We start from the raw sequence: 13,962 nt of genomic DNA, 5'->3' as shown, positions 1-13,962 counted from the left end.
CTAAGTTTCAATTCCTACAAGTCTGTAAAAGGAGTTGGTGCTACGTATACTGCAAGTTTCTTCGGCTACGCAATTCCCAGAAGCCCCTTCCAAGACGTACCATTTAAGCCCTGCACATTGCCTCGGCATAACGATTTTCCAATTTTTCAGCTATAGCCATTTTTTCGGATCAAACCACATCTTCATTTCCACTATAAAGAGCCTTCCAGACCATGCTGTATTCCGAGAAGCCCTACCAGTTGCCTCCCGGTTACAAGGTCGGAAGTCGCCGTGTTTACCACAGCACCGAAAGGGAGCCTAGTCGAATTTCAGGGACTGTTCTCACAAAATTCGACCACTTCCTTATAGCAGTGCTACTTCTGGCTTCAGTGCTAGTTAGACTATATAAGCTACCATTTCCTACGAGGGTGGTCTTCGACGAAGTTCATTTTGGAGGCTTTGCTAAGGATTATTTTGCGGGCGAATTCTTTTTAGATGTCCATCCACCGCTCGTCAAGCTCATCTACTATTGGATCGCTGTTCTTTTCGGCTGGAATGGCCAGTTCACGTTTGAAGAAATTGGAAACTTATATGATAAAGATGTCCCATATGTTATCATGAGGTTATTTCCGGCCTTGTGTGGCATTTTCACTGTCGTATTGACGTTTTTGACACTTCGCTTGACCAATTGCAGATCTTTTGTGGCCCTTTTTGGAGCGTTTTTGGTTCTTATCGAGAATTCTCTTGTAACACAGTCCAGATTCATCTTGCTTGACAGTCCGCTTTTGTTTTTTATGTCTATTTCGATCTACGGACTCATGAAGCAAAGAGTGTGCCAGCCATTCACTAAGCAATGGTTCAAAAGCTTGCTATTAGCAGGTATGGGTCTTGGAATGACAGTTTCCACAAAACTCACAGGACTTTACACTATCGCCTGGGTGGGCTTATTGACGATTGTTGAACTCTGGGATTACTTGGGCGACTTAAACGTAACAATGAGACAATGGTATACCCATTTTGCAGCTCGGTTTGTAGCCCTTGTGTGCGTTCCTGTGACTATCTACCTTTCTGTATTCTACCTTCATTTCCTCAGCTTGCCATTCAACGGCAGTGGCTCCGGAGCCATGAGCCCAATCTTCAAATCAACATTGCTTGATTCGGATTTCCTTACCAACGAACCAGTGGAAGTATCCTACGGAAGCACGGTGACTATAAAACACAACAACTTGGAAGAATACCTTCATTCACACGATCACAATTATCCTGGAGGGAGCCAGGAACAACAGGTTTCTCTCTATGGGTTCAGTCCTGATGAAAATAACGAGTGGATCATCGAAACGAAGAACAAGGCAAGAGAAGGACAATTGCAAAAGAATTTCAAAGCAGTTCTTGATGGCGATACTATCCGATTATTCCACAAACAAACAGGAAAATATTTACATGTAAACGATATCAGACCTCCGATTTCTGAGCACGACTACTCCAATGAAGTGTCTTGTAGTGGTTCTAGAGAACTTCTTGGTGACATCAACTACGAGTTCAAGGTCCGGATCATGAACAAGAAGCCCCATTCACAGAACAATTTGCCTATGATCAAGTTAAGAGCTACGGAATCGATTTTCCAATTAGTTCACCATGGAACCAAGTGTGTGATGATGAGCCATCTGGACAAACTTCCCAATTGGGGCTTTGAACAGAACGAAGTTTTGTGTGTTGATGAGCCTACAATTCCTAACACTTTGTGGTACATTGAAGAGAACTCACATCCTGTTCTCGACAACAGCACCGTTCACCCAAGAGTACATTTCACCCCATTTGGATTTTTCAGCAAGCTCTGGGAGTATCTGAAAGCGATGGTCAGAATCAACAGCACATTTAAGTCGGAACATGTGTATTCTTCTCGTCCTGAGTCTTGGCCCTTTGTCATGAGAGGAATCAGCTTTTACAGCAACGAGAATGAGAATAAGTTAACAGACGAACAAGGTAGCCATGTATATTTGTTGGGCAACATGGCCATCTACTGGATCGGATTCTTTATCATCACATTAGGAATGGCAAAGCTCTTTTTCTACTACTTGAAGCATTTAAACCCATTCGTCATAACCGGAGAAACACTCAGTTCTAGTGTGTTTTACCAGTTTTGCTTTGAGTTTATCCTCGGATGGCTCCTACACTACTTCCCAGCATTCTACATGAAGAGACAACTCTTTATGCATCATTATCTTCCAGCACTTTACTTTTCGATTCTTTTGATTGCACAGTTTATAGAATACCAGATTTCGAAGAGACGCTTAACTGGATACTTACTCATGGTTGCAACAGCTGCAATGGCAGGTTACTGCTTTTGGGCATTTGTACCAATCATATACGGCACTGATTGGACACGAGCTCAGTGCAACCACGCAAAATGGTTTTCGTCCTGGGACTTTGATTGCATGACATATACTAAATAGGAGTTATATATAGAGTTTTCGGTTTTCATGAAGTCGTAGATTGTAATTGTAATTATGTTGGAGTTCATTAATCACCAATTGATACAAGACGTATATCTCGTCTTGTTAAGTTACTACTAATATTTCTAAGATACTTTTTTAATTAGAACATCTACTGTTATGGGGGCTATTTATCATTACTTTCATTCATAGTTTCATTATTTTTATACTCTCAATGTCTTGTCTCAGAAATACCAGTAGCGACTTCCACAATCAATGACTCACACCATTTCAATAACTTGTCTTTTTCTTGGATCTTCTTCACTTGCTCCTGTTCCACACTTTGGAGCTCCTTGCTCAAGTCGTCGATGATCTTCAACTGACTCTCAGGCGAAACTCCTATTCCTGGCAACGAGTCTATGAGCATACTGATTTGTCTAGACTTCAAGATGATGTCTGTGGATAGTTCGTTTATAGTATTCTCAAAATTCGACTCGGCTTCCGCTTGAGTCGATGGTGAAACCGTCTGTCTGTTACTTCCCAAAGTGCTACCCTGTTGTGTCTGGTTAGCTGCTGGCAGTTGTTGATTCAGTTGCTGGTTTTGTTGATTCTGCTGGTTCTGTTGACCTGGAAGGGGGGCACTAGCGGCAATGTTTGAGACAGAAGTCGGATCCTCATCAAGTAAAGAAGGTTCACTGCTCGTGTTGATGTAATTTACGGTGGCATTAAACTGCTCAACGAGTTGGTCGAGACAGGTTTGAAGCTGTGTGAGTCTATCAGCCATATCTTATCAGTAGTGACTTTATTAAAAGAAAGTTATTTGAGAACTTTCTAAAATTGAGATCTTGCAGTAGTGAGATCCTATTGATAGAACAGTATATAACTGAGAATGCAATGGTTCTACTAGAGGGATCTTGTGAAATAGTTTGAAGTACTATTTATGAGCAGCTGATAGCACAATGTGATGTATGAAGTATGAATCAAAAAGAGTCGTATGAAGTTCCAGGAAAGCAAATTTTACTAATAATCATGCAATTACTATCCCAACCCAGTTAAACTTACAAACGGATGAATTGTAGCTTGAAAATTCGAAAATTAATGTTCAATAGTGCTTTGTTAAAGTTGAAAATTGTATATTTCAAATATTTGTTGGAAGTTATGCAGGATCGTTCTTTCCTTGAATAGAAACTGAATCTACTCATTTTTAAACAGGGTATGGCGCAAAGTTCTAAATTACATACCGAGACAGGGATATACCCTTGGTATACAAGTTCCTGTTGTTTATTCCTACTGTTTCCAATATATAATTTATATATTAACTCTTCTATTATACTCAAATTTGAGGAAAATACAGCAGAATATTATAGTTCTAGACCTATATATACTCCTATTTCAAAAGTCACGAACACCCATCTATAGTACTAAATATAGTGTTTCACTCCAATACCTAGATGGTAATATCGTTCACCCATACGCTTATTGGAGAATTGAGCTCTTCTTTGACTATCTGAAAAAACACTAGAAAAAATTTGCACCCATTTCCCATTTGTGTGTTCTTAACTATGGGGACAACGAAATCACCAGTTATGCTCAAAGGATCATTTTAATCTTTTCAAAAATTACCTGAGTATAGGCCGAGACCATGTAATTATGAGGCATACTTGATTGGTGGTTATTTACTTACACTAAGATAGATTTATGATGATTTTAGCTAAAACTGCGCTACCTTGTCACCGAACTTCGTGGTTTGTTAGGCTAGCAAATTTTGGAAATGTCCATTTCGGCCGAACCGTGCTTCGCCGTCATTCTAGGTGGACTAAAATCAGTCAATGGACTGACCGTAGGGACCCACCAAATTCACTCTACCCTAATGATAGGATTTCCCTTTGCCTCTCCCACAGCGGAGAGAAGTAAGGTCCACCCCAATTAGGATAGAGCCCCAAAAACCACTATATATCCTACAAATCTATAATTTGCATGGAAATCTACGCCCCAGCCACGACGGTTTTGAACAATCAGTTACTTAAACTTGAACAAGTAGCAAAGCAGCAACAGGCCTCTAAAGCAAGATCCCAAACGTCAAGTACATATAGACCAGATTGCGACAATCAAATAGAACCTTAGTACGCTAGCGTGAAGTGAATGTCAAAAGACAAACTTTGGTCTATCCTAGCCACAGCTCATTTCCAACATGGATCCTCATCCAAGACTGACAATCCCTCATGAATATTAGAAGAATAGACGTGCCTTGTCTATTCTAAATACTCTTCCTCTATGAGTATCCAGCTACCTCCAGATGTTATTAGTGGCCAAATTTCATTGGAAGCTTACAGAACTGTGAAAGACAGAAGGCTATCCACAAAACCAGTTTATCACCAGAAGAACCACAAGTTACTTCTGATCTTTCGCTGGAAGATAGAGTTCTTTCTGAATTTATTAATCTGTGGGCACAGCTTGCAAAAGTGACTCACCACTAGTTATAACCATCACTGACACTAAGCGCTATTTGTGGAACGATTCTTTGTCCACAATAGTTTAGTTTTCAAATGAATTTAGGAGACTTTGCCGGCGAACACTGCTGTATGGGGAAAGGCTTGACAATGAATAGATATACTTGGGGGCTCTGAGGGTATTAATTAAGGATGACGTCCAGCCTTACCTAGGTCGGTCTCGGTTCTATGGGGTAATTTTTGGAATAATTTCCTCTCTGAAAGGAAATCTGCTTTAGGATGATAGAAATGAATATGTCAAACTGATCGGATGTGTGCGAAGTCGTGGTAGCCTGAAGCTGCTATCTATAGATGCTATAGAATGTTAACACTTTAAACACGGACACTATAAAATAGTGGTGTTCGTCTTGATGAAAGACGGGAAGAGAAAGTTCCAATTATGATTAGCGCCAATCACATACAAATGGCTGCGAAAAGGGTTCCACAGAAAGGTACTTTTTTGTCGCGCAAAAAACTACATCATAGGCGCAATTTTGAATGAGCAATTATTTATGTTTAGATACAGATAGAGCTGATGAATGACGATTAATACATGTGTCCATCTCCTGTCCCAAGTTTATAAATGCTTTTAACAAAAATTGTAAGCTCATAATTGGTTCTTCACCCATGAAATTTTCTAGGGTTCACGACTCGCTTTCGTCATTTCTTACAACATGCTTTGTTATTGATCAATGAAATTGGTATAGGCAACTGCAAAGTTTCTGAAGTGTAGCTGCCATAATAACAGAATATAGTCATTTAAACTGATACTGAGTTACAGCCGATCCAACGAAATTTTCTACAATTTTCAGTTTTGATTTGTTTCTGTAATTCAAACAAAAATCATATTACAATTCTTCCATAGTTTTGCGGTAATCGGTTCTCAAACTCAGAGTTTCTAGATCTGATACGATACTCTATCATTTTCTGGTGATTGTTCACCAACAACTTCTCTAAGATCTATAGTACGCCCATCCACATTTGGGTGCAAAAAGATTTTATCATGCACAATGTCGCAATCTCTTAACATCACAATGTCGTAATGTCTCCTGGTGGGTCGTTCGTGCCACAACCACCTGATAACAGTACCTGCAGTTCCAGAATATCCTTAGGCTAACAGGCTAAACAGACTCGATTTCCAGATTTGTAAAAGAAGTCCACAATTCTTCTTTTTCTCAAGCTTTCCAACTTTTCTGTATCGGCTTCAGCAAAAAGACCAGAACTAAGTCGTGTATCCAATCTTTGTTTGCCTTACAGAATTAGCCCACTACATTCCAAAATTTTTGTCTTTGTATAACTCGCTTCTCCAGGTTTGCTTATCTAGTGTCTTCTGACATATTGAGAAATACTAGATTCAATAAAATCCCCACCATACAAGATTTTGAAGCCAAAAGAGACTAGATATTTAAGGTGTACGTGTTTGCGAAAAGATTCTCATATAAAATCTTACGCTTTGTCTAGCTTTTTGCTTTTGTCGTTTTAGATTTGATTGTTTGCCACAGTAACAGAGAGTCATACGACATCACAATTACCACCATAAAAGTTAGTCAAGTATAGCCAGAATTGTGCCCATAAGAGACATCTGCTTGAATTCAATAGTGTAATTCTGTCAGATCAACTAAAGTTCATAAGTTTCAGATCTGTTTCAGAATCTTCAGAACACTATCATACTCAGTTTACTTAACCAAAACCAGTATCTCGAGTTGCCATTTCAAGAGTTGAACGGCATCTAATCATATAATAGTATCTTTTCTGATTCAATATCTAGGGCCCTCAAGCCAAGATTCCTAAAATATCCAAAATTATCAAGCCAGTTTTTCACCAACTGTCTCTAATGTTCCCAATATGAGCACCTCTACCTTCGACGCAAACGGTGCTGCCACATGGCAAGACGACTTGGCTGTTTCTGCCTGTTTCTTGTGCCATTCACACTACACGTTCTTCAACCGAAGGCATCATTGCCGCAAATGTGGCCGTGTAGTATGTGCATCCTGTTCTGATAGACCGGTGAAGTACTTTCCCAACACTTATGTGGTTAGTCCTCATGGTTCTCGAGTTGTGGATACCTCGTTCGAGATGTTTCGTACGTGTGATGAGTGTGTGGATGAGATTCGTATGATTAGGAGAGCGTTGTTTACTACAAATCTGTCAGTAGACAACAACAGCATCAACAGCTCTTCGTCTTCGCTAAATGTGATGAATTACTTCGATCCTCATAGTCATGAACATGAACGTGACCACATCCATTATCACGATCATGATAACGATTCAACCACTAAATACTCTACCAGAACTCATACCAGAATTGTAGACTCTTCGACAAACTCTTCCGCCACTAATCTCGCACATTCTCACCATCGTCGTATTCATGGAAGAGGGGGAACCCTGGCAGCGGCTGGTTCGGACGATACTGAGTCTGATCTCAACTTGTGTCCGGTATGCGCTACTGATTTGCTCAAGCTTTATATCAATGCACATAAACGTAGAATCGATGAGATTTCTCATGAAGACTTTGACGCTTTTAAAGAAACTCACATCAACGACTGTTTGACTCATTTCGATTTCAATACAGAAAACCAACGCTTCAACTCACCAGAGTCAAACCATCATTCTCATCCTAGGAACAAAATGTTGGTCTACAACATTCCCCCTATTCCCAAACCTAAGTATGAGACAATCCCTATTATTGACGAAGCCCCCATTTCTGATGGAACGTCAGAAGAAGCCACGGTTCATGATTCAGTTCACAACTCTCAATCAGGAGGCATTTCGCCTTCTTCGCTGACTGGTCAGGAAGGTGAGCAAGTCGAATTTTCTCAGTTGGATACGATTATAGGATCCGTGACTTCAACTTCCACCATCCAGCCTTCTGCTGAAAAGATTTCGTACGATGATGTCATTGATAATGAATGTGTCATATGTTTGGAAGACCTAAAGCCAGGAGATAAGGTTGGTCGCTTGGAATGCTTGTGCGTGTTCCACTATAAGTGTATCAAAGATTGGTTCAACAAGAAGGGCTACGGTGAATGTCCTGTTCATTTCTTGCACAAGTAGAAACCTACTTTTGCCATATATTTAATATTCGTTCGTTTAATGTCTTTTTCTCACTGTTTCCGGCTCTTTCTTTCTCATTTATACTATTCCATTGTCATACGGTTAGGTTGGTTGTTTTACTTCATAGATTGCACGCTTGGAAGGGTTTCTATATGTTTTATTGTGGTTTATTGCTCGTGTATTGTACTCTGATTATATATTTTCATCTGACTATGTATCCTAATATATTACAAGTTAATGCTATTTGTAGTGCTTTAGCACTGATGCTCTAGTGTTCTTCTCTATCCTTGTCGTCCTTACCTCTTCTGCCCCTTCTGGTCTTCTCATGGAACTCCTTTGTTTGTCTGATAGCTTCAGCATAGGCCCTATCAACGTGGACATGCAAAGCATCCAACATTGCCTTTGGTGGGGAAGGATCTTTAGGCAACTTTTTCTGGATCAGCTGTTCAATACGTAGATACATTTCCAAGTCATACTGGGTGACTAGAGAAATCGATTTACCAGATCTTCCAGCACGAGCAGTTCTGCCTACTCTGTGAACGTATGCTTTTGAATCAGTAGGAATATCGTAATTAATAACCACATCTACTGAAGGGATATCTAATCCTCTTGCTGCAACATCAGTTGCAATCAAGATATTGGCAGTGCCTGATTTGAACTTGTTCAACGAACCCAAACGTTGAGCCTGGGTTAAATCTCCATGTAAAGGCACAGCAGAAAATCCTAGGATTCTACAGAGAATGGAAGTTCTCTGAGTATGCGCTCTGGTTCTGGCAAAAATGATAATGGATTTCCCTACAAACTCGTTCAACAAGTGGATCAAGTAGGTATTTTTGTACCCGTCACTGACAAGCATCATCAGCTGGATCAAGTTGTCGGCAGTCTGGTACTTGCTGGACACCGCTACTCTCACTGGGTTGTGCAATGAGGCCCTCTGTAACTTCTCAATCTTGTTTGTCATAGTAGCAGAAAATAAGTATGTTGTTCTTTTGGAAGGAATCTGCTTCAAGATTTTGTCCAAAACTGGTCCAAACTCCAAATCCAAAAGCTTATCGGCTTCGTCCATAACAAAATATTTCAACATCTTAAGTGAGAAGCCCTTGGTATGCTCCAAATGATCCATGATTCTACCAGGTGTAGCAATGATAATGTGTGGTTTTCTCATTAAGTCCCTAGCCTGGTCCATCATATCCATTCCTCCTACAAGACAAACAGTTCTAACTCCCATGGTGGAACCAAGAGCATCGAATGTTTCTTTGATTTGATATGCCAACTCTCTGGCTGGAGCCAATACAAGTCCAAAATATGGTGTCTGTGCTTCCCACAACGATTGAAGAATAGGAATGGCAAATGCAGCAGTCTTACCGGAACCAGTTTGCGCTAATCCAATGATGTCCTTGCCTTCCAAAGCATGAGGAATGGCTTCAGACTGAATGGGTGTAGGCTTGGAAAACTTCATCTGTTGTATAGCTTCTAAAAGTTCTGGAACAAGTTTCAATTCAGAAAAAGTGCTGAATTTGACTTCGTCATCGGGATTCACTTCTACGATGTTTTTGGACTTTTGAGAACTTTCGGGCTTGCTTTCTTCTTCAAGCTGTTGTTTCTTGTCTTGCTCCTGCTTCTTCAAAGCGTTTCTCTTTATTTTCTCTGCCAAATCGCGAGCATCGTTCCTTTTTGTGTGCTTAGGCTTCTTGGAGACACTGTTAGATCCTACGATTGCCATGGTCTCTTAGGTATATCTTGCGTGTGTTTGTAAAGAAATCTTCTTTCTCTATATATGAAGAATCTATTTTAAAAATCAAGTTATACTACTGTACATTATATAATTTTTCAGATTGTACACGTGACCTACTGCGATGAGATATGAATTTTTATTTGTATGGAGCGAATCATAGAGTACTTTTCACTTTTAGGCAAGACGTAAAAAGGTGCAATTCTTGGGATTTCTACCTTCTGAAGTGTATAAATAGCATAAATGGCCAAGAGAAGAACGAAAAACAGAACCCATAGAAAGGTGTCTGAGGAAGAGTTGGCCAAGATCCCCAGATCTATGGTTCTTAGACTAGGCTCGTCGCTTAGAAACCATTCCTTGTCTCAGTTGGTGAAAGACTTCAGAAACATCATGCAGCCTCACACTGCCATTAATTTGAGGGAAAGAAAACTGAACAAGTTAAAGGATTTTATCGTCATGGCTGGACCTTTAGGAGTGAGCGATTTGTTCATTTTCAACCAATCAGAAGATACGGGTAATATTTCACTTAGAGTAGGTAAGATGCCCAGAGGTCCTACCCTTCAGTTCCGAGTAAACACATATTCGCTTGTGAAAGATGTTAGAAAGATCCTCAAACACCCTAAGTCTGTAGGCAAGGACTCACCTGAGTTTTTGAATCCTCCATTGCTTGTTCTCAATGGCTTTCTGAATAAGATGAACGAGACAGACAATCATGAAAAGTTGATGATAACAGTTTTTCAAAACATGTTTCCACCTATACAGCCGCAACAGACTAAAGTATCGTCTATCAAGAGAGTGTTGATGATCAATAAGAATGCGGAAACAGGAGAAATTGACATCAGACACTATGCCATCAATACCAAATTGGTGGAGGAGAACAGAAATGTCAAGAAATTGATCACTTCGCACCACAACTTGAAGAAAAATTTACCCAACATGTCTGGAAACGCTGACGTTTCCGAATTGTTGCTCGATCCATATTCTGTAGGTGGAATCACATCTGATTCTGAGGTGGAAGACGATGCTATAGTAGAAATTAAGAATGAAGAAACTGCTAACAATATCAAAAAGAGGACTTCTACGCCTGCAGATGCATCCGAAGAAAACTCTGCCACAGTGTCGGCTACCAGAAAAAGGGCCATCAAACTCACGGAATTGGGCCCTCGACTCAACTTGACTCTCATGAAAATTGAAGAAGGATTGACAGGTTCGTCCAAGACACTCTACCACGCCAACATCTCCAAGTCTCAAGCTGAGCAGAACGAGTTGAATAAGAAACATGCCTTGAAACAAAAGTTGAGAGCAGAAAGAAGAGCCCAGCAACAAGAAGCTGTGAAGGCTAAAAACGCTGTCAAGGAAGCTAAGAAGGCTAGAAGAAAGGCCAAACAAGCCGGCGAAGAGCCTGAAAATGATGATGAAGATGAATCCATGGCTGAAGAGAACGAAAGCGACAGCGACGCTCCAGAAATTAACGCAGCAGACTACGAAAATGACAGTGACTTGTACAGCGACATTGAGAAATAGTCTATAACGACAAAGTAGTTGTTGGTGTGTATGCATTCTATATAATCCCTAATGTAAAGTAGTATCCTTATTAAATGAATTGTAAGAAATAGAACAACGTTTTAGTCCTTTCGCTGTTGAATCTGAAGCTTAATATCATTCTTCATAACCAAACGTTCCTACTCCAACTAATTAGCAATATCTTCCCTGTAGATGACTCCCAGTGCCTGCTCTAAGTTTCTGATTGTATCTTCTCTTTTGGCTCAGATTTCTGTAATTGCGTTATCTCTCCTATCAAGGCTTCAATCTGCTTCTGAATATTCGCCAATTCCACAGAATCTTCCAAAGCAGAAGAAAAGAATCCTTGTGCTTGCTTCAATTGGTACGGAGTCAATGCTCCAAATTGGTATATTGGATCTATAAGTTTGATCTTCTCATTGTGATCTGAATTATTTGAATCTTTCTCAGAAGTCCTGTCTTTTTCAGTGGTTCTACGATTTTTCAAACCGCCAAGGCCAGTATTTCTCTTCAGCGAAGTGGTTCTGGATTTGACAATCTCGTCCATCTCAATCTCGTGAGACTCGGTGATGTCAGCGATCTTCTCATTATAGGAAGACGTTCTTGAGATCTTTGCTGGTTTCGATTCTGCTGCTTTCTGTTGAGCCAAACGGTCAGTTACAGTGAATCTAAGACTTTTCTCATCAACAACTATATCCTTACATGCCTTGTATGGTCTCAAATCGAATTTATCGGATCCGAACCGTTTACTGAAACTACCGGCGTTGTAATTGGCTCGACTGAGATTAAGAAAGCCGTTGATATAGTTGAGTCGGAAACTGTGGTTGGCTCTCTGCTCATAATCAGCTACAAGTTGAACCAATTGAACTGTTTTCTCGTCTACTGACAGAAGCTTGCTTGAATCTGGATCTATATCTGGGGAGTGCTCATCTTGCAAAACTATGAGGGGTGTTTCTTCTTGTTGATCTTTGCTATCTGGATCTATAGAAATGTTCTCCAATGATTTGGTAATCTTTTCCAACTGCAGCAGCATCTGGAAAAATATGAAAAAAGTAACAAGAAGTTAAAATGAAAACGAAATAGTAAATCCAGTTATGATGATCTATAAAGAATATGTTGCAATTATATGGGATAACAACTTGCTTGAAGTAAGAATAGAGAAATCCTGTGGCAACTGAAAATTGATCTACAGAAATATTCTGTATAAAATCCATACTGTGAAAATTGCGAAATAGCTGCGAAAACTTGTCCAAGTTCAATGATCACTTGTGAACCGAGAAGGCAGATGAAGAGTCTTCCGATAACATTCGCTTGCTGCTGAACGGCCAGCTTCCATTACCTTAATATATTTTAGCCCCTGCTCTTTATGCTCTACAATTTTCATTAGATATGCTCTTAAATAGATATGCTCTTAAATAGATATACCAGGACTACATCACAACTATCAGTCGTACTAGTCCATGCTTCAATCTCACTAAAAGTGAGACCTCAGTAAACTTCTCGGTTCTGACTTCTCCAATCTCAGATTTCAACTTAATAATTTCTCTTCTTCCTCATCTCTCTGCTGAGTCTCTTCTTATCACAACTTGTATATCTGTTTCAACTTATTGAACTCAACCCTGGGCAATATCTCTCCGAATCCATAATCACCAGCAGTCTTAGACTCAATAAGCTTGACTTCAGCTTCAGACCTCTTCTTGGTTTTCATCTGGTTTCCGTACTTCCAAATGGCGTATATCAACTCCTCCTCGCCTATCTCCCTCTCCGGAGGTCCTCTGTACGCCACATCTGCCAAATCGTGAAGAATGTTGGCTGTGAGTCCCCATACATCATATATCTTCTCATTGGTCTCTACATGCCTACGTGAGCCCAAACGACCCCATGCAGACAAGTTTTTCTGCCTCTTGTGTTTAAACTTGTGAGCTTCAGTTGGTGGGGGAGTTACGCTACGCTTTTCTTCCTCATCTATGTCCGATATTTCATCCTCCTCTTCTGTTGCTGACAAGTCGACGATGTCTTTAAGCCAGGGAGCTTCGTTTTCGTTGCTTTGAAGGAAGGTGTAGGACCGCAAATTCCAGGGAATTCCGCCCCATTTGATTCTATACAGCGATCTTTCAAGCAGCTCGAGCGACTCTTCTTCCAGAATAGGATACAAAAAGTCCTTGAGGGGACAGGAAAAGATACTTGAAGATTCACCGGGATTTAGGTTGAGCTTCAATTGTGAGAATAGCTCGGAATCTACATTGGATCTAAAATTCATGAAACCGATGCACGGCCGCACGGCAGAAAACGTCCGCAGCAAATAGCTGGGCAAAATGTTGAGATGGTCAATGGTGAAACCGTAGTTTTTGAGCAACAAGTCGTTGTTGGCAGAGAGTCCTATTTCTTCTTCCATTTCTCTACGTGCTACGTGCCATTCAAGCTCTAAACCATCGTCTGCCTTTCCGCCAGGAAGTGAAATGTGACCGGGGAAACTGCGGAGCTTTCTGGAGCGCTTGGTGAGAATCACCCTGAGTTCACCCAAGTGGCCCAAAAAAAGCAAGACGAACACTGACAGCCTTCGTGAGATCGGGAGCTTGTGCCAGACAGACTCGGGATGGCCCTGGAAATGGCGAACGGCATACTTGCGGATATTGGCCAACGCGTTCTCTTCTGACACCATTTTTCAGCAGGTGCGAGATAAGAATGAAACCCAAAAGGACAGATGAAAAAGGATCTCAAAGCAAGAGCAAAGCAAATGTAGCAGGAAAAGTAA

General features: G+C 40.5%; 7 protein-coding genes across 7 annotated transcripts; 3 read left to right on the top strand and 4 right to left on the bottom strand. All coding sequences in view use genetic code 12, as the record gives it.

Moving 5' to 3' along the window:
• Positions 1-212: 212 nt before the first annotated feature.
• Positions 213-2,432, top strand: PICST_57202 (dolichyl-phosphate-mannose-protein mannosyltransferase; the record flags this gene model as incomplete). Its single annotated transcript, XM_001383826.1, has 1 exon — positions 213-2,432. One exon carries the CDS (start codon positions 213-215, stop codon positions 2,430-2,432), a length of 2,220 nt encoding a protein of 739 aa, XP_001383863.2.
• A 211-nt stretch (positions 2,433-2,643) lies between these two features.
• On the bottom strand, positions 2,644-3,195 carry PICST_30897 (DNA-directed RNA polymerase II holoenzyme and kornberg s mediator; the record flags this gene model as incomplete). Its single annotated transcript, XM_001383481.1, has 2 exons — positions 2,644-2,981; positions 3,039-3,195. The coding sequence occupies 2 exons, from the start codon at positions 3,193-3,195 to the stop codon at positions 2,644-2,646; spliced, it is 495 nt and encodes a 164-aa protein (XP_001383518.1).
• A 3,589-nt stretch (positions 3,196-6,784) lies between these two features.
• On the top strand, positions 6,785-7,954 carry PICST_19381 (predicted protein; the record flags this gene model as incomplete). The annotated part of the gene is made up of 2 exons (XM_001383825.2): positions 6,785-7,262; positions 7,293-7,954. Coding segments are annotated over 2 exons (1,140 nt in total), but the record flags the coding sequence as incomplete, so codon positions are not given.
• A 268-nt stretch (positions 7,955-8,222) lies between these two features.
• Positions 8,223-9,413, bottom strand: RRP3 (ATP-dependent rRNA helicase RRP3; the record flags this gene model as incomplete). Its single annotated transcript, XM_001383480.1, has 1 exon — positions 8,223-9,413. One exon carries the CDS (start codon positions 9,411-9,413, stop codon positions 8,223-8,225), a length of 1,191 nt encoding a protein of 396 aa, XP_001383517.2.
• Positions 9,414-9,929: 516 nt separating this feature from the next.
• PICST_88417 (predicted protein) lies at positions 9,930-11,279 on the top strand (the record flags this gene model as incomplete). Its single annotated transcript, XM_001383824.1, has 1 exon — positions 9,930-11,279. One exon carries the CDS (start codon positions 9,930-9,932, stop codon positions 11,208-11,210), a length of 1,281 nt encoding a protein of 426 aa, XP_001383861.2.
• A 142-nt stretch (positions 11,280-11,421) lies between these two features.
• PICST_30893 (predicted protein) lies at positions 11,422-12,240 on the bottom strand (the record flags this gene model as incomplete). Its single annotated transcript, XM_001383479.1, has 1 exon — positions 11,422-12,240. The coding sequence occupies one exon, from the start codon at positions 12,238-12,240 to the stop codon at positions 11,422-11,424; it is 819 nt and encodes a 272-aa protein (XP_001383516.2).
• Positions 12,241-12,786: 546 nt separating this feature from the next.
• Positions 12,787-13,869, bottom strand: PICST_88634 (predicted protein; the record flags this gene model as incomplete). The annotated part of the gene is made up of 1 exon (XM_001383478.1): positions 12,787-13,869. One exon carries the CDS (start codon positions 13,867-13,869, stop codon positions 12,787-12,789), a length of 1,083 nt encoding a protein of 360 aa, XP_001383515.2.
• Between the last annotated feature and the right edge of the window lie 93 nt (positions 13,870-13,962).

The sequence above is a fragment of the Scheffersomyces stipitis genome, chromosome 3 (genome assembly GCF_000209165.1).
Source record: "Scheffersomyces stipitis CBS 6054 chromosome 3, complete sequence".
NCBI classification, from domain to species: Eukaryota; Fungi; Ascomycota; class Pichiomycetes; order Serinales; family Debaryomycetaceae; genus Scheffersomyces; species Scheffersomyces stipitis.
This window is presented reverse-complemented; position numbering and strand designations above follow the sequence as displayed.